Below are 25,804 nucleotides of genomic sequence, written 5' to 3'. Positions count from 1 at the left end.
AGTCAGGGGTTTATTTCTTTTGTTTCTATATGCAGTTAAAGCACGATGCTATCACGTTAGCTCGTAGCTAAAGCATTTCGCCGATGTATTGTTGTGGAGATAAAAGGCACTGAATGTCCATTTCGCGTTCTGGACTCTCATTTTCAAGAGGATATAGTATCCCAGGTGGTTTAAAATACAAATCCGTGATCCACAATAGAAAAAGGAGAGAGTGTGGAATCCAATGAGCCAGCTTGTACCTAAGTTACGGTCAGAGCGAAAAAAGATACGTCCATCGCTGCCTCTCAAGTCCTTCACTGTAACGTTCCTCATCCACGAATCTTTCATCCTCGCTCAAATTAATGGGGTAATCATCACTTTCTCGGTCCGAATCTCTCTCGCTCCATTGTAAACAACGGGGAATTGTGAGGAATACTAGCTCCTGTGACGTCACGCTACTTCCGCTACAGGCAAGGCTTTTTTTTATCAGCGACCAAAAGTTGCGAACTTTATCGTCGATTTTCTCTACTAAATCCTTTCAGCAAAAATATGTCAATATCGCGAAATGATCAAGTATGACACATAGAATGGATCTGTTATTCCCGTTTAAATTTAAAAAAATCATTTCAGTAGGCCTTTAAGAGTATGTGAAAGATGGACTCCTACTTTGTTTACTTCTCTGACAACTTCCTTAAAGTTTGACAATCACCACACTAACTATGGACTAGGAGCCTCCTAACCAGGGTTTAGAACATCCTCAGTCACGATACAGCTGCTACCTGCTAAGCCCAGGTCCTCCCGTACTGCGCTTGAAGAAACGCTGGCTCGTTACCTTCCTGCCAGCGCCACACCGTGATCACATGTTCAGGCTCCACCCCCACAGACAGCAGAAGTTTGCCGGTGGCGCTAAAGTTGACGTAGCCCACACCTTTAGCGTGGGAACAGCGCAGGATGGACAGGGTCTGCTTGGTGGTGGCGTCCCACACGTGGATGCAGGGTGCAAAGCCTGCCGGGACACAAGACAACAGTCAGACTTCCAGCAATGAAGAGAATTCTACAAAAAGACATCAAGTAGCAGACCAATCAGAGCAGGCCATGCTACTCATTCAAGTATTGAAGAGGGTTCACTTCATATCATTATTGCTATTCTCATGGATCACAACAACACAGCACTCAGTTTGGGGCTACATGCTAAGCTATGCTAGCTCATTTCAGTGTCATGCTAGCACTACTAAAAGACTAGTCTGGGGCTACATGCTAAGCTATGCTAGCTCACTTCAGTGTCATGCTAGCACTCTTAGAGGACCAGTCTGAGGTTACAAGCTAAGCTATACTAGCTCGCTTCAGCGTCATGCTAGCACTACTAGAGGACCAGTCTGAGGTTACATGCTAAGCTATGCTAACTCGCTTCAGCGCCGCGCTAGCACTACTAGAGGACCAGCTTGGGGCTACATGCTAAGCTATGCTAGCTCACTTCAGTGTCATGCTAGCTCTACTAGAGGACCAGTCTGAAGTTACATGCTAAACTATGCTAGTTCACTTCAGCGTCATGCTAGCACTACTAGAGGACCAGTCTGAGGTTACATGCTAACCTATGTTAGTTCACTTCAGTGTCATGCTAGCACTACTAGAGGACTAGTCTGAGGCTACAAGCTAAGCTATACTAGCTCGCTTCAGTGTCATGCTAGCACTACTAGAGGACCAGTCTGAGGCTACATGCTAAGCTATGCTAGCTCACTTCAGCGCCGCGCTAGCACTAGAGGAGAACTAGTCAGGCGTTACATGCTAAGCTATGCTAGCTCGCTTCAGTGTCATGCTAGCACTCTTAGAGGACCAGTCTGAGGTTACATGCTAAACTATGCTAGCTCACTTCAGCGTCATGCTAGCACTACTAGAGGACTAGTCTGAGGCTACAAGCTAAGCTATACTAGCTCGCTTCAGCGTCATGCTAGCACTACTAGAGGACCAGTCTGAGGTTACATGCTAAGCTATGCTAGCTCACTTCAGCGCCGCGCTAGCACTACTAGAGGACTAGTCAGGCGTTACATGCTAAGCTATGCTAGCTCGCTTCAGCGCCGCGCTAGCACTACTAGAGGACTAGCTTGGGGCTACATGCTAAGCTATGCTAGCTCACTTCAGTGTCATGCTAGCTCTACTAGAGGACCAGTCTGAAGTTACATGCTAAACTATGCTAGTTCACTTCAGCGTCATGCTAGCACTACTAGAGGACCAGTCTGAGGTTACATGCTAACCTATGTTAGTTCACTTCAGTGTCATGCTAGCACTACTAGAGGACTAGTCTGAGGCTACAAGCTAAGCTATACTAGCTCGCTTCAGTGTCATGCTAGCACTACTAGAGGACCAGTCTGAGGTTACATGCTAAGCTATGCTAGCTCACTTCAGCGCCGCGCTAGCACTAGAGGAGAACTAGTCAGGCGTTACATGCTAAGCTATGCTAGCTCGCTTCAGTGTCATGCTAGCACTCTTAGAGGACCAGTCTGAGGTTACATGCTAAACTATGCTAGTTCACTTCAGTGTCATGCTAGCACTACTAGAGGACTAGTCTGAGGCTACAAGCTAAGCTCGGTATAGCTCGGTTGGTAGAGCGGCCGTGCCATCAACTTGAGGGTTGCAGGTTCGATCCCCGCTTCCGCCATCCTAGTCACTGCCGTTGTGTCCTTGGGCAAGACACTTTACCCACCTGCTCCCAGTGCCACCCACACTGGTTTAAATGTAACTTAGATATTGGGTTTCACAATGTAAAGCGCTTTGAGTCACTTGAGAAAAAGCGCTATATAAATATAATTCACTTCACTTCACTTCACTATACTAGCTCGCTTCAGCGTCATGCTAGCACTACTAGAGGACCAGTCTGAGGTTACATGCTAAGCTATGCTAAGTCGCTTCAGCGCCGCGCTAGCACTACTAGAGGACTAGTCTGGGGCTATATGCTAAGCTATGCTAGCTCACTTCAGTGTCATGCTAGCACTACTAGAGGACCAGTCTGAGGCTACATGCTAAACTATGCTAGTTCACTTCAGTTTCATGCTAGCACTACTAGAGGACCAGTCTGAGGTTACATGCTAAGCTATGCTAGCTCACTTCAGCGCCGCGCTAGCACTAGAGGAGAACTAGTCAGGCGTTACATGCTAAGCTATGCTAGCTCGCTTCAGTGTCATGCTAGCACTCTTAGAGGACCAGTCTGAGGTTACATGCTAAACTATGCTAGTTCACTTCAGTGTCATGCTAGCACTCTTAGAGGACCAGTCTGAGGTTACAAGCTAAGCTATACTAGCTCGCTTCAGCGTCATGCTAGCACTACTAGAGGACCAGTCTGAGGTTACATGCTAAGCTATGCTAACTCGCTTCAGCGCCGCGCTAGCACTACTAGAGGACTAGCTTGGGGCTACATGCTAAGCTATGCTAGCTCACTTCAGTGTCATGCTAGCTCTACTAGAGGACCAGTCTGAAGTTACATGCTAAACTATGCTAGTTCACTTCAGCGTCATGCTAGCACTACTAGAGGACCAGTCTGAGGTTACATGCTAACCTATGTTAGTTCACTTCAGTGTCACGCTAGCACTACTAGAAGACTAGTCTGAGGCTACAAGCTAAGCTATACTAGCTCGCTTCAGTGTCATGCTAGCACTACTAGAGGACCAGTCTGAGGTTACATGCTAAGCTATGCTAGCTCGCTTCAGTGCCGCGCTAGCACTACAGAAGGACTAGTCAGGCGTTACATGCTAAGCTATGCTAGCTTGCTTCAGTGTCATGCTAGCTCTACTAGAGGACCAGTCTGAAGTTACATGCTAAACTATGCTAGTTCACTTCAGCGTCATGCTAGCACTACTAGAGGACCAGTCTGAGGTTACATGCTAACCTATGTTAGTTCACTTCAGTGTCATGCTAGCACTACTAGAGGACTAGTCTGAGGCTACAAGCTAAGCTATACTAGCTCGCTTCAGCGTCATGCTAGCACTACTAGAGGACCAGTCTGAGGTTACATGCTAAGCTATGCTAGCTCGCTTCAGTGCCGTGCTAGCACTACAGAAGGACTAGTCAGGCGTTACATGCTAAGCTATGCTAGCTTGCTTCAGTGTCATACTAGCACTACTAGAGGACCAGTCTGAGGGTACATGCTAAACTATGCTAGTTCACTTCAGTGTCATGCTAGCACTACTAGAGGACTAGTCTGAGGCTACAAGCTAACCTATACTAGCTCGCTTCAGCATCATGCTAGCACTACTAGAGGACCAGTCTGAGGTTACATGCTAAGCTATGCTAGCTCGCTTCAGCGCCGCGCTAGCACTAGAGGAGGACTAGTCAGGCGTTACATGCTAAGCTATGCTAGCTCGCTTCAGTGTCATGCTAGCACTACTAGAGGACCAGTCTGAGGCTACATGCTAAACTATGCTCACTTGCTTTAGTTTCATGCTAGCACTAATAGAGGACTAGTCTGGGGCTACATGCTAAGCTATACTAGCTCGCTAGCCAGCACTAATGGAGGACATGAAAACAATCAAGCTACAAAGTCAAATTACGATAAGGACTATTTGGCGTGAAAAAAGTCAACAATGGTGCCTGATGCTAACATCAACAACTAAACTAGCGTGTACGCGCACTTAGTCTTTGTGTTCAGTGTTGTGAATGATTCATTATTAGCTTGGAAGCATTATTAGAATTGATTAATTAAAAAAGGATTGATTCATTATTACGAATGATTCATTATCGGGAATGATTCTTTATTAGGAAGTATCACGAATGATTCGTTTTTAGGAATGAGTCACTCTTAGGTATGTTTCATTATCATTTAGGATTCATTAGTAGGAATGATTCGTTGTTAAGAATGATTATTTATCACGAATTTGTTATCACGAATCATTCGTTATTAAGAATGATTATTAAGAATGACTCATTATTAGGAATGATTCGTTATTTGGAATGATTCATTATTATGAATGATTCATTATCAGGAATGAGTCATTATCACGAATGATTCCTTATTCGGAATCATTCGTTCATAGGGATGATTCAGTATCGCGAATAATTCCTTATTGGGAATGATTCATTCTCAGAATGATTGATTGGTAGGAATGATTCATTCTTAAGAATGCTTCGTTATCATAAATTCATTGTCACGAATGATTGCTTATTCGGAATGATTATTGGGAATGACTCATTATTAGGAATGATTCCTTATTCGGAATGATTCAGTATTTGGAATGATTCCTTATTCGGACAGAGTCAGTATTGGGAATGATTCGTTATCACAAATGATGCGTTATTAGGAATGATTCATTATCAGGAATGATTCCTTATCAGGAAATGATTCGTTATCACAGATGATTCGTCATCAGCAATGATTCATTATTAGGAATGATTAATTATCAGGAATGATTCGTTATCACAGATAATTCGTTATCACGAATGATTCCTTATTCGGAATGATTTGTTCTTAGGAGTGATTCAGTATCACGAATGATTCCTTATTGGGAATTATTCGTTATCAGGAATGATTCACTATCAGAAATGATTCGTTATCGGGAATGATTAGTTCTTAGGATTGATTCCGTATCAAGAATGATTATTTATTAAAAATGATTCGTTATCGGGAATGATTCCTTATTGGGAATAATTCGTCATCGGGAATGATTTGTTCATAGGAATGTGTCGTTATGAGGAATGATTCGTTATCAGGAATGATTTGTTATCAAGAATGATTTGTTATCAAGATTGATTCCTTATTGGTCATGATTCGATATGGGGAAGGATTCGTTCTTAGGAATGATTTGTTATCACAAATGACTTGTTATCAGGAATCATTTGTTATCAGGAATGATTCCTTATTGGAAATGATTCGTTCTTAGGAATGATTTTTGTTATCAGGAGTGATTTCTTGTTAGGAATTATTCGTTCACACAAATGACTCGTTATCAGGAATGATTTGTTATCGGGAATGATTCCTTTTTGGGAATGATTCGTTATTGGGATTGATTCGTTCTTAGGAATGATTCGTAATCACAAATGACTCGTTATCAGGAATGATTCGTTATCAAGAATGATTTGTTATCAAGATTGATTCCTTATTGGTCATGATTCGATATTGGGAAGGATTCGTTCTTAGGAATGATTTGTTATCACAAATGACTTGTTATCAGGAATCATTTGTTATCAGGAATGATTCCTTATTGGAAATGATTCGTTCTTAGGAATGATTTGTTATCACAAATGACTTGTTATCAGGAATCATTTGTTATCAGGAATGATTCCTTATTGGAAATGATTCGTTCTTAGGAATGATTTGTTATCAGGAGTGATTTCTTGTTAGGAATTATTCTTTCACACAAATGACTCATTATCAGGAATGATTTGTTATCGGGAATGATTCCTTCTTGGGAATGATTCGTTATTGGGATTGATTCGTTTTTAGGAATGATTCGTAATCACAAATGACTCGTTATGAGGAATGATTCCTTCTTAGGAATGATTCCTTATTGGGAATGATTCATTATCAGGAATGATTCTTCATTAGGAATGATTCCTTATTGGGAATGGTTCATTATCAGGAATGACTCCTTCTGAGGAATGATTGGTTCTTAGGAATGATTCCTTCTCTAGGAATGATTGGTTCTTAGGAATGATTGGTTCTTAGGAATGATTGGTTCTTAGGAATGATTCCTTCTCCAGGAATGATTCCTTCTCCAGGAATGATTCCTTCTCCAGGAATGATTGGTTCTTAGGAATTATTAGTTCTTAGGAATGATTGGTTCTTAGGAATGATTGGTACTTAGGAATGATTGGTTCTCAAAGGAGTCGGGCTGCTCCGCTCGGATGAGAGTTGTTTTCATGCGTTGCCATGGCGATGGAGAGGCCACACCTGCCGATACTCACCTGACACCCGGGCTTCCACACAAACAACACAGACGTGAGACCAGAGGAAGCGTCGGCAGGAAGTCTTACCTGGCAGGTCCGTGATGTCACCTGACCGAGCAGGAAGCAAGAAAAGACATGAAGCGGCCCGGGTCATGCGGCGGTGGGGATGGCGAGCGACTCACCCATCTGTCCCGTGGCGATGACGTTGTGGTACTTGGGGTGCTGGTTGACGGTCAGGCACAGGATGTCGTCCGTGTGCTCCAGGTAAAAACTTTGCCTTCCTGTGGGGACACTCAAGGTCAGCACACCACGTGTGACAGCGAGACCGGCGGACTGACCGGAAGAAAGGTTCTGGATCACCACGGCGGCCGCCGTGTGGAAGACCATGTCGGCGCCCTCGTTGAGGTAATGCAGGTTGTTGCGACAGTCGAAGCCTCGGTAGCCAAACACGTGTTCCAGCTGCAGTTCCTGAACACACACCCAGACCACAGTCGCACACGCAACCAGAACCAGGACCAGGACCAGACTTACTTCTACCGCTTTCTTTGTCTTGATCACGTTGCTCTTGGCAAGTTTCTCAGGCAGTGGTGTTGCTCGACTCACCACAGGTCTGCAAAGGCCAAAACCAGAGGGGACTAAGAACAAGATCCAAAATCGAGAACCGGGCTCAAGATCCAGGCTCAAGGGATAGGACAGAGAACCAGGACTAATAACCAGGATCAAGAACTGAGATCAAGTACCATGCTCGAGATCCAGGCGCCGGACCCAGTTCCAGGATCAAGAAACAAGATCAAGTACCAGGCTCAAGATCCTGGCTCGAGATCCAGGCTCGAGAACCAGGACCGAGAACCAGGATCAAGTACCAGGATCAAGAACTTAGATCAAGTACCAGCAGAGTCTCTGCAGGTTTCAACATGTCAAATGTAAGACTTTTGAAGACTTTTTTAAGACCATCTTGAAAATAATTAAAGACCATATAAAACTTCCATACGGACAACAAATACAAGGACAAAGTCAAATCAGAGCATGAATTTGAGGTTCCACTAAGTAAATACACCAGGACACTAAGTAACTACACCAGGACACTAAGTAAATACACCAGGACACTAAGTAAATACACCAGGACACTAAGTAACTACTCCAGGACACTAAGTAAATACACCAGGACACTAAGTAAATACACCAGGACACTAAGTAACTACACCAGGACACTAAGTAAATACACCAGGACACTAAGTAACTACACCAGGACACTAAGTAAATACACCAGGCCATTAAGTAAATACACCAGGACACTAAGTAACTACTCCAGGACACTTAGTAAATACACCAGGACACTAAGTAACTACACCAGGCCACTAAGTAAATACACCAGGACACTAAGTAAATACACCAGGACACTAAGTAACTACACCAGGACACTAAGTAAATACACCAGGACACTAAGTAAGTACACCAGGACACTAAGTAAATACACCAGGCCATTAAGTAAATACACCAGGACACTAAGTAAATACACCAGGACACTAAGTAACTACACCAGGACACTAAGTAAATACACCAGGACACCAAGTAAATACACCAGGACACTAAGTAAATACACCAGGACACCAAGTAAATACACCAGGACACTAAGTAAATACACCAGGACACTAAGTAAATACACCAGGACACTAAGTAAATACACCAGGACACCAAGTAAATACACCAGGACACTAAGTAAATACACCACGAGCTTCTCTGGTGTCAACTCAGTGACAAAAATATTAGCAAACATGCTAACAGCCAATTTTCAGATTTGGCATAGAAGTCTTTTGTGTGAAAAGGTGCGGTGTTGCTTCATATCAACATCAGCAATGCTAGCACAATATATTGTCTGTGAAAATTAGCATCTCTGCTAAAGCTAAATGGTTAACATTGGTGATGTTTTTTTGGGCTGTGAGAATGTAGCAAAGTGATACAAACATGTACAGTACTACTGTATGTGCACAAAGTGATACAAACATTTACAGTAGTACTGTATGTGCACAAAGTGATACAAACCTGTGCAGTACTACTGTATGTGCACAAAGTGATACAAACATTTACAGTAGTACTGTATGTGCACAAAGTGATACAAACCTGTGCAGTACTACTGTATGTGCACAAAGTGATACAAACATTTACAGTATTACTGTATGTGCACAAAGTGATACAAACCTGTGCAGTACTACTGTATGTGCACAAAGTGATACAAACATGTACAGTACTACTGTATGTGCACAAAGTGATACAAACATTTACAGTAGTACTGTATGTGCACAAAGTGATACAAACATGTACAGTACTACTGCATGTGCACAAAGTGATACAAACATGTACAGTAGTACTGCATGTGCACAAAGTGATACAAACATGTACAGTACTACTGTATGTGCACAAAGTGATACAAACATGTACAGTACTACTGCATGTGCACAAAGTGATACAAACATGTACAGTACTACTGTATGTGCACAAAGTGATACAAACATGTACAGTAGTACTGCATGTGCACAAAGTGATACAAACATGTACAGTACTACTATATGTGCACAAAGTGATACAAACATGTACAGTAGTACTGTATGTGCACAAAGTGATACAAACATGTACAGTAGTACTGCATGTGCACAAAGTGATACAAACATGAACAGTAGTACTGTATGTGCACAAAGTGATACAAACATGTACAGTAGTACTGCAGTGTGTGTGCAGACTGAGTGATTGTGTAAAAAGAGAAAGGCCATTATGGCCTCCAACACAATGAGGATGTGAATCATGTGGATAACATTCACATGTTTGTATCTGCTCTGTATGAATACATTTGGACCTGTTTTTACAAAACATATTGAATATAGTTGTTATTTAGACATGACAAGATGACATTATAATAATATAGTTATTATTTAAACATGACAAGATGACATTATAATAATATAGTTATTATTTAAACATGACTAGATGACATTGGCAAATCTCCATTGCTTTCCTCAGCCCACAATAAGATGAGTGTAAACACTTTTAAAGTCACTTGCTGTATAAACTTGGAGAAAAGATTAGACATGACAAACTGACCTGAAATAATTGCAACAAATAATCTAAGGGAATTATGTTTTTTTATAGTTTTACTACTGAGTACACTACTAGCACAAATAAATGACTGTATGTAATAGTATGATGTCACTACTAAACGTCTCATACTTACTGTATGTAATAGTATGATGTCACTAGTAAACATCTCATACTTACTGTATGTAATAGTATGATGTCACTACTAAACATCTCATACTTACTGTATGTAATAGTATGATGTCACTAGTAAACATCTCATACTTACTGTATGTAATAGTATGATGTCACTAGTAAAAATCTCATACTTACTGTATGTAATAGTATGATGTCATTAGTAAACATCTCATACTTACTGTATGTAATAGTATGATGTCACTAGTAAACATCTCATACTTACTGTATGTAATAGTATGATGTCACTAGTAAACATCTCATACTTACTGTATGTAATAGTATGATGTCACTAGTAAACATCTCATACTTACTGTATGTAATAGTATGATGTCACTAGTAAACATCTCATACTTACTGTAAGTAATAGTATGATGTCACTAGTAAACATCTCATACTTACTGTATGTAATAGTATGATTTCATTAGTAAACATCTCATACTTACTGTATGTAATAGTATGATGTCACTAGTAAACATCTCATACTTACTGTATGTAATAGTATGATGTCACTAGTAAAAATGTCATACTTACTGTATGTAATAGTATGATGTCACTAGTAAACATCTCATACTTACTGTATGTAATAGTATGATGTCACTAGTAAAAATGTCATACTTACTGTATGTAATAGTATGATGTCACTAGTAAACATCTCATACTTACTGTATGTAATAGTATGATGTCATAAGTAAACATCTCATACTTACTGTATGTAATAGTATGATGTCACTACTGAACATCTCATACTTACTGTATGTAATAGTATGATGTCACTACTAAACATCTCATACTTACTGTATGTAATAGTATGATGTCACTACTGAACATCTCATACTTACTGTATGTAATAGTATGATGTCACTACTAAAAATGTCATACTTACTGTATGTAATAGTATGATGTCACTACTGAACATCTCATACTTACTGTATGTAATAGTATGATGTCACTAGTAAACATCTCATACTTACTGTATGTAATAGTATGATGTCACTAGTAAACATCTCATACTTACTGTATGTAATAGTATGATGTCACTACTAAACATGTCATACTTACTGTATGTAATAGTATGATGTCATAAGTAAACATCTCATACTTACTGTATGTAATAGTATGATGTCACTACTAAACATCTTATACTTACTGTATGTAATAGTATGATGTCACTAGTAAATATCTCATACTTACTGTATGTAATAGTATGATGTCACTAGTAAACATCTCATACTTACTGTATGTAATAGTATGATGTCACTACTAAACATCTCATACTTACTGTATGTAATAGTATGATGTCACTAGTAAATATCTCATACTGATCTCTTTCACCAATTGGCGCCACTTAACCCACATTTGAACAATTTCCCTTACGGACGAATAAAGTTTGTCTAAGTCTAATAACACTCCTTTGGGGGGTTATTGTCTAAGTTATTGTGTAAGTCTAATAACACTCCTTTGGGGGGTTATTGTCTAAGTTATTGTCTAAGTCTAATAACACTCCTTTGGGGGGTTATTGTCTAAGTTATTGTCTAAGTCTAATAAAACTCCTTTGGGGGGTTATTGTCTAAGTTATTGTCTGAGTCTAATAACACTCCTTTGGGGGGTTATTGTCTAAGTTATTGTCTAAGTTATTGTCTAAGTCTAATAACACTCCTTTGGGGGGTTATTGTCTAAGTTATTGTCTAAGTCTAATAAAACTCCTTTGGGGGGTTATTGTCTAAGTTATTGTGTAAGTCTAATAACACTCCTTTGGGGGGTTATTGTCTAAGTTATTGTCTAAGTCTAATAACACTCCTTTGGGGGGTTATTGTCTAAGTTATTGTCTAAGTCTAATAACACTCCTTTGGGGGGTTATTGTCTAAGTTATTGTCTAAGTCTAATAACACTCTTTTGGGGGGTTATTGTCTAAGTTATTGTCTAAGTCTAATAACACTCTTTTGGGGGGTTATTGTCTAAGTTATTGTCTAAGTCTAATAACACTCCTTTGGGGGGTTATTGTCTAAGTTATTGTCTAAGTCTAATAACACTCCTTTGGGGGGTTATTGTCTAAGTTATTGTCTAAGTCTAATAAAACTCCTTTGGGGGGTTATTGTCTAAGTTATTGTGTAAGTCTAATAACACTCCTTTGGGGGGTTATTGTCTAAGTTATTGTCTAAGTCTAATAACACTCCTTTGGGGGGTTATTGTGTAAGTTATTGTCTAAGTCTAACACTCCTTTGGGGGGTTATTGTCTAAGTTATTGTCTAAGTCTAATAACACTCCTTTGGGGGGTTATTGTCTAAGTTATTATCTAAGTCTAATAACACTCCTTTGGGGGGTTATTGTCTAAGTTATTGTCTAAGTCTAATAACACTCCTTTGGGGTTATTGTCTAAGTTATTGTCTAAGTCTAATAACACTCCTTTGGGGGGTTATTGTCTAAGTTATTGTCTAAGTTATTGTCTAAGTCTAATAACACTCATTTTGGGGGTTATTGTCTAAGTTATTGTCTAAGTCTAATAACACTCCTTTGGGGGGTTATTGTCTAAGTTATTGTCTAAGTCTAATAACACTCCTTTGGGGTTATTGTCTAAGTTATTGTCTAAGTCTAATAACACTCCTTTGGGGGGTTATTGTCTAAGTTATTGTCTAAGTCTAATAACACTCCTTTGGGGGGTTATTGTCTAAGTTATTGTCTAAGTCTAATAAAACTCCTTTGGGGGGTTATTGTCTAAGTTATTGTCTGAGTCTAATACAACTCCTTTGGGGGGTTATTGTCTAAGTTATTGTCTAAGTTATTGTCTAAGTCTAATAACACTCCTTTGGGGGGTTATTGTCTAAGTTATTGTGTAAGTCAAATAACACTCCTTTGGGGGGTTATTGTCTAAGTTATTGTGTAAGTCTAATAACACTCCTTTGGGGGGTTATTGTCTAAGTTATTGTCTAAGTCTAACACTCATTTGGGGGGTTATTGTCTAAGTTATTGTCTAAGTCTAACACTCCTTTGGGGGGTTATTGTCTAAGTTATTGTGTAAGTCTAATAACACTCCTTTGGGGGGTTATTGTCTAAGTTATTGTCTAAGTCTAATAACACTCCTTTGGGGGGTTATTGTCTAAGTTATTGTCTAAGTCTAATAACACTCCTTTGGGGGGTTATTGTCTAAGTTATTGTCTAAGTTATTGTCTAAGTCTAATAACACTCATTTTGGGGGTTATTGTCTAAGTTATTGTCTAAGTCTAATAACACTCCTTTGGGGGGTTATTGTCTAAGTTATTGTCTAAGTTATTGTCTAAGTCTAAAAACACTCCTTTGGGGTTATTGTCTAAGTTATTGTCTAAGTCTAATAACACTCCTTTGGGGGGTTATTGTCTAAGTTATTGTCTAAGTCTAATAACACTCCTTTGGGGGGTTATTGTCTAAGTTATTGTCTAAGTTATTGTCTAAGTCTAATAACACTCCTTTGGGGGGTTATTGTCTAAGTTATTGTCTAAGTTATTGTCTAAGTCTAATAACGTTCCTTTGGGGGGTTATTGTCCAAGTTATTGTGCAAGTCTAATAACACTCCTTTGGGGGGTTATTGTCCAAGTTATTGTCTAAGTCTACACTCCTTTGGGAGGTTATGTTTATGTGCAAATGTTTCAGCATCATTTGACACAGAGTTATTTTGGACTTGGAATGATGACATGTTTACAAATGCTTCCCTCCTCCATGGCTGCACATCTGACTACTAAACACTTGATAGGTTTCCATCCAGCATGCATTCACTTGATGGTTCAGGAGACAACACATTTTGGACTCAGCCATCTTGTGCAAGTCATTTGGCTTTGCTGTGGGCTTTGGTGAAGTGTTCTCCGCTGCTATGCAAACTAAGTTGGTGTTCCATACATTCTGACTGTTAGTTACCTTTTAGTCTCCTCAAAAATCCAAACATTTCAAAGCAAGACTGAAGTTTATGCTTGTGTGAAATAAAAGTAACGTCAATAGATTTTTAAGACCTTTCAAAATCATATTTAAGACTTTTAGGAGATTTCAGGAGAATTTTACACATTTTAAGGCAGGGGTCCCCAAACTTTTTGACTCGGGGGCCGCATTGGGTTAAAAAAATTTGGCCAGGGCCCGGGCTATGTGTGTGCGTGTGTGTGTGTGTGTGTGTGTGTGTGTGTGTGTGTGTGTGTGTGTGTGTGTGTGTGTGTGTGTGTGTGTGTGTGTATATATGAATATATAATGGACTAAAGTGTTTGGCCAAAAATGCGGCGCGAGAGTGATGATGTCATGTTATGGATGGGAAAATGCATTTTTAGACAACCTGACCCCGAGAGGAACAAGCGGTAGAAAATAGATTATTTAGACAAATAAATAAAAACAATTTGAGACTTGCCGCGGGCCGGATTTTGGACGTAGTTTGGGGAGCCCTGTTTTAAGGCCTTAAATTCAAATGGTTGGATTTGAGACTTTTTTTTTAGACTTTTTAAGACCCTGTGGATACCCTGTACCAGCCTCAAGCCCCAGGCTCGAGATCAAGGACCAAGAACCAGGACTGATAACCAGGCTCAAGTACCTTTATTAAGAACCAAGATCAAGTACCAGGCTCGAGAACCAGGACCGAGAACCAGGATCCAGAACCAGGCTCAAGTACCAGGTTCAAGAGATCAAGAACCGACATCAAGTACCAGGCTCAAGATACAGGCTCGAGAACCATGGCCGAGAACCAGGATCCAGAACCAGGCTCAAGTACCAGGATCAAGAGATTAAATACCAGGCTCAAGATCCAGGCTCAAGATTCAGGCTCGAGAACCAGGATCAAGTACCAGAATCAAGTACCAAGATCAAGTTCCAGGCTCAAGATCCAGACTCGAGAAGCAGGACCGAGAACCAGGACTGATAACAAGGATCAAGTATCAGGACCAAGAACCGTGATCAAGTACCAGGCTCAAGATCCAGGACCGAATAACAGGACTGTTAACTAGGATCAAGTACCAGGATCAAGAACCAGGATAAGGTACCAGGCTAGAGATTCAGGCTCGAGAACTAGGACTGAGAACCAGGACCCAGAACCAGGATCAAGTACCAGGATCAAGTTCCAGGCTCAAGTTCCAGGCTCAAGATCCAGACTAAAGAACAGGAACTGAGAACCAGGACTGATAACCAGGCTCAAGATCCATGCTTGAGATTCAGGACCAAGAACCAGGACCGATAACCAGGATCAAGAACCGGGATCAAGTTTCAGGCTGAAGATCCAGACTCGAGAACCAGGACTGATAACCAGGATCAAGAACAGAGATCAAGTACCAGTTTTAAGATCCAAGCTCATGATCCGGGACCGAGAACCAGGACTGATGAACAAGATCAAGTACCAGGATCAAGAACCAGGTTCAAGTACCAGGCTCAAGATCCAGGCTCGAGATCCAGGACTGATAACCAGGACCGAGTACCAGGATTAACAACCAGGATCAAGTACCAGGCTTGAGAATCAGACTCGAGAACCAGGACCGAGGACCAGGACTGATAACCAGAATCATGTACCGGGATAAAGAACCAGGATCAAGAACCAATATCAAGAACCATAATGAAGAACCAGAATGAAGAACCAGGATCAAGAACCAGATGGAAGAACCAGGAACAAGAACCAGGATCCAGAAGCAGGATGAAGAACTAGGATCCAGAAGCAGGATGAAGAACCAGAATCAAGAACCAGGATGAAGAACCAGGATGAAGAACCAGGATCCAGAAGCAGGATCAATAACCAGGATCGAGAACCAGGATCAAGAACCAGGATGAAAAACCAGGATCAAGAACCAGGATTAAAAACCAGGATGAAGAACCGGGATGAAGAACCAGGTTGAAGAACCAAGATGAAGAACCAGGATGGTGAACCAGGATCCAGAAGCAGGATGAAAAACCAGGATCAAGTACCATGATGAAGAAGCAATGAGCAGCAGGTACCTTTCGTCGACAGGAAGTTCCTTGTGCTGCAGGTGAGGTTTAGTTCCCGTCATCTTTCTAATGCTGGCAGAGTAGACCTTGGTCACGTAGTCCACCGCCTTCTCCCGTGCCACGTCGCTGTCGTAGCCTGATGACACCACAGGAAGTTACAACAGGAAGTTCCTCCAGGATTCTCCCAGGAACATGGTGACCTCCGTCTTCCTCCACGTCATCGTCAGATTCTTCACTGTCCACCGCCTTGTTCTCCTTGTGACCCGCCTCTCTGGTCCAGATCATCAGCGCTGTGTCGGCTCCGCCCACAGACAGCAGCGTGGCGTCGTCATTGGCCCAGCGCACGTTGGTCACGTTGGCGCTGTGGGCCACGTACTTCTTGGACCTGGCAAACTGACCCTGAAGGCAAAGCACTGGTAAGAAGAGACCATGGCTGATATGATATCAAGTCTTTATCACACTAATATTCATCATTAATGATGGCCAATATGATATCAAGTCTGTATCACACTAATAATCATCATTAGTTGGTCAAGTTGGCGCTGTGGGCCACATACTTCTTGGACCTGGAAAACTGATCCTGAAAGCAAAGAACTGGTAAGAAGAGACCATGGCTGATATAATATCAAGTCTGTATCACACTAATATTCATCATTAATGATGGCCAATATGAAATCAAGTCTGTTTCACACTAATAATCATCATTATGATAGTAATCAAATCTCTATCAAACTGATATCATTCACATGGTCTCACCGTGTGACGACGGTATTCAAATCTTTATCAGACTGATATCATTCCCATGGTCTCACCGTGTGGCGACAATATTCAAATCTCCATCAGACTGATATCATTCACATCTCTATCTGACTGATATCATTCTCACCCTGCAGGGGAAACTGAAGAGTTTCAGGAAGCCGAAGTCGTCCCCGGTGGCGAGCACTTTACCGTCCTTGGTGCGCGATGCGGCATTCACAAAACCGTATGTTGGCCAAATTCCCTGACAGCTGGGACCCAGAACCGAAGTCCAGCTGGCCCAGTCCAGCTTGTCAAACTGAAAAGAGGAGTTCTGGTGAGAAGGTCCAAGGAGGGTTGAGAAGAAGGTTCAAGGAGGGTTGAGAACCTCCACAGCGCTGATGCTCTGTCTGCGTCCTCGAGGAGCCTCAAAAAACAGTTGCTCCTTGCTTCCCGTGTTGACCTGCAGAAGTTTTCCTGCCGGCACAACAGGAAGTAGTTGTGTTAGTCACAGTTAGCATGCTAGCGTGTTAGCATGCTCACCTCGAGAGTCCCAGTCCACGTGCGTGACGAAGCTTCTGATTCCTTTGCAGATGCCGACTCTCTTGCTGGTCAGCACGTTGTAGATGTCCACGAAGGAATCCTGGGACGCCACGGCCAGGTACTTCCCTGCGTCTGGATCAGGGTCAGCCAAACAACCTACAATGACCCCACCCCCTGCTGGTGGTGAGTACCTTGGGAGAAGCGGATGTCGGAGACGAGCTCCCTCCGGTGGTGGAATGTCACCATGTCCTCCAAGGTGTCGGCGTTGACCACCAGGAAGCTGCCGTCATTCAGACCCACCGCCAGCGCTTTGCCGTCCGGAGAAAAGGCGCAGCAGCGTCCACCTGCCGCACAAAGGTCACAAGTCTCAAAAAGAATGGCGGCCATTTGTCCCACCATACCTTTTTTGAGCTTGCGCACGGCAACCATGCGGTGGTTGGCAGAAAGTTCCCACATTCTCAGCGTTTTGTCGTCGCCGACGGTGGCGCAGACAGGAAGTAGCGGGTGAGCGGCTAAACCCCAGACCTCGCCCTCCATGTGGCCCTAAACACAGGACAAGCCTCAGGACTCTGCCGGCTTTCCTTTTGTGGCATCAGCTGACCTGGACCAGCAGCGTCATCGGACCGCTCTTGTCGATCTCCAGAACTTCTCCGTTCTTGGTCCCCACCAGGATATGGCCGTGACCCAGAGTGATGGCTCTGATGGACGGGTTGTCTTCCAGCAGCAGTCCTGCGGGGACAAGAGCGGTCATGTGACACTGGCTAGCGGTCATGTGACACCAGCTAGCGGTCATGTGACACCAGCTAGCGGTCACGTGACACCAGCTAGTGGTCACGTGACACCAGGTCATGTAACACCAGTAGCGGTCATGTGACACCGGCGCACCTTTGGAGGACGGCGACAGGAGCGCCCTCTTGATAGCGTAGGTCTTCAGACATCTTTCGAACATGTCATCCCAGAGTTCCACCACACCGTCCTTCCCGCCCGTCACGAAACCCTGACCAGAGAAGACCAGGCCCATGAGCGCCGTGTTAGCCGATGACCGTGTGTCTGTTTGGAAGACCTTATCCAGGGAGCACATGGTGAACACGGGACCGTCGTGGGCCTTGACCGTCTTCACAAGCGTGGTTTCTCTCCAGATGTAAACGTCACCGTTGGTGGCGCCCGAGAAGACAAAGTCCTCGGAGCGACCGTAACATGCAGACATCATGGTCTCCTGCTTGCCCAGGTTCCCGCAAATTCCACGTTTGAATGTCAGACCGCCTCCTGCTTGGAAAGAAGCACAAATGCTATACTTGGCATGCTTCAACTAAGCTAGCAGCCAGTTAGCTAATTAGCCTACTCGCCGCTGGACATTGAAACTATTAAAGGTAGCAACATAGCTAATTAGTTAGCTAAGTGTTAGCTAATAAGTCAGCTATGTGTTGGCTAATTAGTTAGCGACGTGTTAGCAACATAGTTAGCTAGTTGTTGGCTACTTAGCTAGCTATGTGTTGGCTAATTACCATGCGAAGTGTTGACTGATTAGTTTGCTAGGTGTTGGCTAAATAGTTAGCTAGGTGTTGGCAACATACTTAGCGAGGTGTTGGATAATTACCTTGCGAAGTGTTGACTGATTAGTTTGCTAGGTGTTGGCTAATTAGTTAGCTAGGTGTTGGCAACATAGTTAGCAAGGTGTTGGCTAATTAGTTCTCTAGGTGTTGGCCACACAGTTAGCTAGGTGTTGGCTAATTAGTTAGCGACGTGTTGGATAATTACCTTGCGAAGTGTTGACTGATTAGTTTGCTAGGTGTTGGCTAAATAGTTAGCTAGGTGTTGGCAACATACTTAGCGAGGTGTTGGATAATTACCTTGCGAAGTGTTGACTGATTAGTTTGCTAGGTGTTGGCTAATTAGTTAGCTAGGTGTTGGCAACATAGTTAGCGAGGTGTTGGATAATTACCTTGCGAAGTGTTGACTGATTAGTTCGCTAGGTGTTGGCTAATTAGTTAGCTAGGTGTTGGCAACATAGTTAGCAAGGTGTTGGCAACATAGTTAGCTAGGTGTTGGCTAATTAGTTAGCTAGATGTTGGCAACATAGTTGGTGAGGTGTTGGCTAATTAGTTAACTAGGTGTTGGCCAAATAGTTAGCTAGGTGTTGGCTAATTAGTTAGCTAGGTGTTGGAAAAATAGTTAGCTAGGTGTTGGCTAATTAGTTCTCTAGGTGTTGGACACACAGTTAGCTAGGTGTTGGCTAATTAGTTAACAACGTGTTGGCTAATGGGGGATGGCGTGGCGAGGTTGGGAGAGTGACCGTGCCAGCAACCTGAGGGTTCCTGGTTCAATCCCCACCTTCTACCAACCTCGTCACGTCCGTTGTGTCCTTGAGCAAGACACTTCACCCTTGCTCCTGATGGGTCGTGGTTAGGACCTTGCATGGCAACTCCTGCCATCAGTGTGTGAATGTGTGTGTGAATGGGTGAATGTGGAAATAGTGTCAAAGCGCTTTGAGTACCTTGAAGGTAGAAAAGCGCTATACAAGTATAACCCATTTACCATTTCTAATTATCTTGCGAAGTGGTGGCTGATTAGTTCTCTAGGTGTTGGCAACATAGTTAGCTAGGTGTTGGCTAAGTAGTTAGCTAGCTGTTGGCAACATAGTTGGCAAGGTGTTGGCTAATTAGTTAACTAGGTGTTGACAAAATAGTTAGCTAGGTGTAGGCTAATTAGTTAGCTAGTTGTTGGCAACATAGTTAGCTAGGTGTTGGCTAATTAGTTAGCTAGGTGTTGGCTAATTAGTCAGCGAGGTGTTGGTAAAGTAGCTAGCTAGGTGTTGGCTAATTAGTTAGCTATGTGTTGGCAACATAGTTAGCGAAGTGTTGGCAACATAGTCAGCACGGTGTTGGCTATTTAGTTAGCAAGGTGTTGGCAACGTAGTTATCTAGGTGTTGGCTAATTAGTTAGCTATGTGTTGGCAACATAGTTAGCTATTTGTTGGCTAATTAATTAGTGAGGTGTTTGCTAATTAGTTAGCGAGGTATTGGCAACATAGTTAGCTAGGTGTTGGCTAATTTGTTAGCAAGTTGTTGGCTAATTATTTAGCTAGGTGTTGGCTAATTAGTTAACTAACTCGTTAGCGAGGTGTTGGCAACATAGTCAGCAAGGTGTTGGCTAATTAGTTAGCGAGGGGTTGGCTAATTAGTTAGCGAGGTGTTGGCAACATAGTCAGCGAGATGTTGGCTAATTAGCTAGTAAGGTGTTGGCTAATTAGTTAGCTAGGTGTTGGCTAATTAGTTAGCGAGGTGTTGGCAACAAAGTTAGCGAGGTGTTGGCTAATTAGTTAGCGAGCTGTTGGCAACATAATTAGCAAGGTGTTGGCAACATAGTCAGTGAGTTGTTGACTTATTAGTTCGCGAGGTGTTGGCTAATTAGTCAGCGAGGTGTTGGCAACATACTTGCCAACCTTGAGACCTTCGAATTCGGGAGATGGGGGGGTTGAGGGGTGCGGGGTAGGGGGGCAGGGTTTGGTGGTAGCGGGGGTGTATATTGTAGCCCGGAAGAGTTAGGGATGCAAGGGATTCTGGGTATTTGTTCTGTTGTGTTTGTTGTGTTGCGGTGCGGTGCGGATGTTCTCCCGAAATGTGTTGTTTGTCATTCTTGTTTGGTGTGGGTTCACAGTGTGGCGCATATTTGTAACAGTGTTAAAGTTGTTTATACGGGTACCCTCAGTGTGACCTGTATGGGTGTTGATCAAGTATGTCTTGCAGTCACTTGTGTGTGTCTGCAGAAGCCTCATACAACATGTGACTGGGCCGGCACGTTGTTTGTATGGTGAAAAAGCAGACGCGTCGACAGGTTGTAGAGGACGCTAAAGGCAGTGCCATCACGGCACGCCCTTAATATTGTTGTCCGAGTGAAAATCGGGAGAAATTCGGGAGAATGGTTGCCCCGAGAGATTTTCGGGGGGGCACTGAAATTCGTGAGTCTCCCGGAAAAATCGGGAGGGTTGGCAAGTATGGTTGGCAACATAGTCACCGAGGTGTTGGCAACATAGTCAGCGAGGTGTTGGCAACATAGTTAGCGAGGTGTTGGCAACATAGTTAACTAGGTGTTGACTAATTAGTTAGCGAGGCGTTGGCTAATTAGTTAGCGAAGTGTGCCACCACCTGAGTGCTGCCAGAACTTGATGTGTTTCATCCCCAAGGTCACCAGCTTGTCCATCCTGAAGGGGTTGCTCTTCACCACAAAGATCTTGTCCTTGTGGCCCCTGGGAAAGAAGCGGACGGGAAGAAGGTACGAGCACACCTGACGTAGCAGACTTGACACTCCGTACCTGCTCTTAGCCAGTCGTTCACCTTTCTTCCAGTCCCAGATGACGATGGAGTGAAAGTCGTCCATTCCCACAGACACCAGACTCTTTCCGTCGGCTAAAAAGGCAAAGAAACCTTCAAGACGGTGTAAAGCTCTGCCGGCCAGGTTTGAGCGATCATGTGACATACCCGTGAAGTCCAGCGCACTAACTCCTTTGCTGTGGTGACCTTTGAGCAGCGACAGGCATTTGAGAGTGGGGATGTCCCAGACGTGGACGGCCGGGTCCCGGCCCACCTGAGCACACAAAGAGGCGATCAGAGACCAGCTGTCGGTCCGGTGGCAGTCCGTACCTGGCCTGTGGCGGCGTAGTCTTTCAGCGGGTGCACGGTGAGGCTGAGGATGTCGTCGTCGTGGCCCTGATAGAACCTCTGACTGTGTTGCAGGCGGTTGTAGACCACAGCCACAGCAGCCACATGGTAGACCACCTCCCCACTCTGGCTGTAGAACAGGTTGTTACGGCAGTCGAAGCCACGGTACCTGAAGAGTAGTCCAAGGCCAACTTGTCTTATCGTCCATTCACTGATTACCCATCATGCGCAGCACTTTTACCCATGAACAAATTGCAGGTGGAGCCCCTCCTCCGGCGCTTTCTGCCTCTTCAGAGAACCAATCAGCTTCCTCCTCAGCTGCGGGAGGTCGTCCTTGTACACCTGCGGATGAAAACAGCGAGTCTAACGTACGGAGCGACTTCATACCTCGCCTCTAATCACCTGACGCTCGTAGTTGTGCTGAGATTCCTGCTCGATGTCCGAGTCGATCTCTGGCACGTCGGACACGTCCGAGTCTGAGTCGCCGCTGTTGGAGTCGGCGTAACCCTCTTGAAGCAGCAAAAAGTGGACAATTCAAAAACTGTGACTTTTAGGGACGCATGGAGGGTGACTTTAGTGCTACCTTTCAGGGACGCATGGAGGGTGACTTTAGCGCCACCTTTTAGGGACGCAGTTGCCTGGCAACATCACTGATAAAGTCATAAAAAAGATTTTTAAAAGACCCCAACCTTGGAGGAGGGGTTCCAGGACACCGTTCATGACACCCTCAGGCAGGAAGCGCCACTGGAAGACGGCGTGATCGGCCCCGCCGGTGCTGACGACCCACTGAAGGTCCTTAGACCATCGCACGTTGGTCACATGTGCAGAATGGCCGATGTACTTCTTGAACTTGGCACCTGTTGGGACGTAGAAAGGAGTGAAGATATGAGCGAGTTCTGCCAACACACCCAGGCTGCTTCTGTTGGCGCTACGAACCTTTCTTGAGACACGGGAACCTGAAGAGTTTTACGAGGCCGAGGTCATCGCCCGTCACCAGCACGGCGCTGCTGTAGTTGGCGTCCACAGAGTTGACGGTGGTGACGTTGGAGTATTTAGGCCAGATGCTGTTAACCTCTGGCCCCAGAACACCCGTCCACGTCATCCAGTGGATACCCTTGGCCTCTTCTTTGGACAGCACTTTACCTGCGGGGCACAAGCTTCAAGCGTCAAAGTTTGGGTCAGTAGTGAGGGTCGGCGGAGGGTACCTGGCATCCGGAAAAAGAGGCGCTCTCCGGCGCCGTCGTTAGTCTGCAGGAAACGGGAGTCCACGGACCAGTCCAGGTGTGTGATGAAGGAGGTGGAGTGGCCGCACTCGCCCACTTTTTTAAAGCGTTGGGCGACAGCGTAGACGTCCACCACACCATCATTGGAGCCCACCGCCAACAAGGAGCCATCTGGCGAGAACTTGAGCTCGTGTATCACCTCCTTCCTGTCCTTAATGTGCACCACCTCCGTCATGTCCCTGAGGTCACAACACGTCTCGCCTCGTTATTCGCACTAAACCATGTGACTGATCAAGGTCAGGGGTCACCTGACTCGCAGGACCGTGAAGGAGCCATCCTTCATTCCCAGAGCCAGCTGAGATCCGTCGTTGTTGAAGGAAACGCTGCGTACCGATTCTTCCATGTTACAGCGAGCCAGCAGGGTTCGGTCCGGCAGACTCCAGAGCCTGAGATACGCAAAGGAAGTGACCACGCACAGGAAGTGACCACGTGCAGGAAGTGACATCGGACAACGGGTGACGTCAGAACTGTGGCAGCTCACCTGACAGAGCGGTCATCGCTCCCAGTCGCAGCGACTGGCTGCTTGGGATGAAGGTCCAGTGCCCACAGTTCCCCCTCGCTGTGACCTTGCATCAGCAGAACCGGTTTGTCCCGGTCCCGGACCATGACCTCGAAAATCTCGCTGTCCTGTGTGCCTGCCAGGATGCGGTCAGCCTTCCAGCAGACGCTACGGATGGACAGACCTGAAACGACACCAGCGTGACGTCAAGCATGACGTCAAGCATGACGTCAAGCATGACGTCGAACGTGACGTCAGGTGTCTCGTCAGGTGTGCCGTTTGCGACCAACCTTTGTATCCCTGCTCGGCTTCTCGAAGATCGATTTTGGTGATGGGCTTGAAGTCGACGTCCCACAGTCGCACACAACCGTCTCGTCCTCCAGTGGCGAAACCTTCTTCACAGGCGTGCATGCTGAAGATTCCCGCCTAAAACCAGACAAACCTTATTACCCATCAGCCTCCCTTCTTGTGTGTGTGTGTGTCACCGCATGTGGCAGTGTGGCTGTGTGTCAGCAAGTGTGACAGTGTGGGTGTGTGTGCGTACTCCGTGTGCCGCCTGGATGGTCCTGACCAGGGAGATTCCGCGCCACACGTACACGTCGCCATTGAGCGCGCCTGAGTAGGTGGTCTGCTCCTTGGCGGTGGCCACACACAAGATGGTCTGAAGGTCACCAGCCTTCCCGAAGATTCCCCTCTTGGGCGTCAGAGCGTTTCCACACAGAGTCCAGAACTGAGACAAGATCATCAATCAATCATTACAGTTTTAATATGAAGGATGGGGGTTAGCGTCACAATTAATCATTATTTACCACTTTTTTGTGCAGGACTACAATCATTACTAATCATTATTAGTTTTATTATCGCCTCCCTAAACTGCTACCTTATGGTAGGGGAGTTTGCGCATCCCAATAATCCTAGGAGCTACAGTATGTTGTACGGGGGCTTCTATTCCCCTAGTAAAGTCCCCCATGAAAAACAGATCCTTGGTGAGAGACCAGCCAAAGAGCAGCTCAACGACGACCATGATTAGACAATATTGAGGACCAATGTTTCCCTCTCCCGGACACAAGTCACCAGGGCACTAGGCCTGCACGTGGGGCTCGATGGCAAGCGCCTGGTGGCTGGGCCTGCCCTCAAGCTGCCCGGCCAGGCACAGCCCGAAGAGGCAACGTGGGTCTCCCCTCCTATGGGTGGTGAGCGCATAGAATTCGGGCGCAGTGTGAGCTGGGCGGAAGTCGAAAGCACGGCCCTTGGCGGTCCGATCCTCGGCTACAGAAGCTAGCTCTTGGGATGTGGAACGTCACCTCGCTGGCGGGAAGGAGCCTAAGCTAGTGCGCGAAGTAGAGAAGTTCCTGCTGAATCTAGTCAGACTCACTTCGATGCACAGCAAGAGCTCTGGAACGAGTCTTCTCGACAGGGGCTGGACTCTCTTCCACTCTGGCGTTGCCAGCAGTGAAAGGCGAGGGGTGGGGGTGACTATACTTGTTGCCCCGCTGAGTTTAACCTGGTGGATGAGAGGGTAGCTTTCCTCTGCTTACGGGCGAGCAATTAGATCTCCCACCTCTTCAAGAATCAGAAGGCGATACACGATGAATACAAGCGGAAGATGGATGAAAAGCAAACAGCGAAAAAAAGTAGTACCACACAGTTGTCGCTTAAAGACTCCGCCGAGAAAAAACAAAAATACAACAAAAACCACCCCGGGGCGAAAGCTCACGTTGTGGTCAGGGACAACGCATGCAGTATGGCAAAAGCTGCGGTGGAGTTTGGTGTGGCTAGTCTGCCCTGCCTGGCGCACACTTTGCAGCTTGCAGTGAACGGAGGTGCCCTGTCTCAACGCAGCATTTCAGAAGCTCTGGCTGACTGCTAGGCCACTTCAAGCACACACCACTAGCTTGCAGCACATTTGTGTTACTCATACAAATACGTTAGAGCAGGGCAGATTGAGCCCAGTTTATGATATCCTGTTATACAGTATGCCAGGCAGTCTTGCACTAAAGGAGGACTATGTTATTGTTTACTTTTTTACTCTAGTATACTCTGGACTGAAG

At 44.6% G+C, this 25,804-nt stretch overlaps 1 protein-coding gene across 4 annotated transcripts in view; it reads right to left on the bottom strand.

Annotated features, from left to right (window-relative positions):
- The window catches only part of LOC133639759 (echinoderm microtubule-associated protein-like 6), a 54,799-nt gene that overhangs the window by 21,690 nt on the left and 7,305 nt on the right, over positions 1-25,804 (bottom strand). For 2 of the 4 annotated variants that reach the window (XM_062033349.1, XM_062033348.1), the window contains 27 exons: positions 24,298-24,483; positions 24,044-24,179; positions 23,736-23,937; positions 23,503-23,640; positions 23,177-23,433; positions 22,908-23,114; positions 22,661-22,828; positions 22,374-22,480; positions 22,213-22,313; positions 21,954-22,140; positions 21,792-21,897; positions 21,626-21,719; positions 21,459-21,559; positions 18,377-18,579; positions 18,199-18,310; positions 17,915-18,042; positions 17,505-17,856; positions 17,314-17,445; positions 17,159-17,247; positions 16,922-17,089; positions 16,236-16,434; positions 16,045-16,171; positions 7,384-7,462; positions 7,191-7,320; positions 7,035-7,133; positions 6,940-6,960; positions 812-985 (listed from right to left, as the gene is read on the bottom strand). In XM_062033349.1, the coding sequence (XP_061889333.1) occupies positions 812-985; positions 6,940-6,960; positions 7,035-7,133; positions 7,191-7,320; positions 7,384-7,462; positions 16,045-16,171; positions 16,236-16,434; positions 16,922-17,089; positions 17,159-17,247; positions 17,314-17,445; positions 17,505-17,856; positions 17,915-18,042; positions 18,199-18,310; positions 18,377-18,579; positions 21,459-21,559; positions 21,626-21,719; positions 21,792-21,897; positions 21,954-22,140; positions 22,213-22,313; positions 22,374-22,480; positions 22,661-22,828; positions 22,908-23,114; positions 23,177-23,433; positions 23,503-23,640; positions 23,736-23,937; positions 24,044-24,179; positions 24,298-24,483 (4,003 nt within the window). The remainder of the gene's footprint in view (positions 1-811; positions 986-6,939; positions 6,961-7,034; positions 7,134-7,190; positions 7,321-7,383; positions 7,463-16,044; positions 16,172-16,235; positions 16,435-16,921; positions 17,090-17,158; positions 17,248-17,313; positions 17,446-17,504; positions 17,857-17,914; positions 18,043-18,198; positions 18,311-18,376; positions 18,580-21,458; positions 21,560-21,625; positions 21,720-21,791; positions 21,898-21,953; positions 22,141-22,212; positions 22,314-22,373; positions 22,481-22,660; positions 22,829-22,907; positions 23,115-23,176; positions 23,434-23,502; positions 23,641-23,735; positions 23,938-24,043; positions 24,180-24,297; positions 24,484-25,804) is intronic. The other 2 variants (XM_062033350.1, XM_062033351.1) reach the window with 2 other exon arrangements.

This window comes from Entelurus aequoreus, linkage group LG22 (genome assembly GCF_033978785.1).
Source record: "Entelurus aequoreus isolate RoL-2023_Sb linkage group LG22, RoL_Eaeq_v1.1, whole genome shotgun sequence".
Taxonomy (NCBI): domain Eukaryota; kingdom Metazoa; phylum Chordata; class Actinopteri; order Syngnathiformes; family Syngnathidae; genus Entelurus; species Entelurus aequoreus.
The sequence above is the reverse complement of the archived record's forward strand: the minus strand, read 5'-3'. Positions and strand labels throughout refer to the sequence as shown.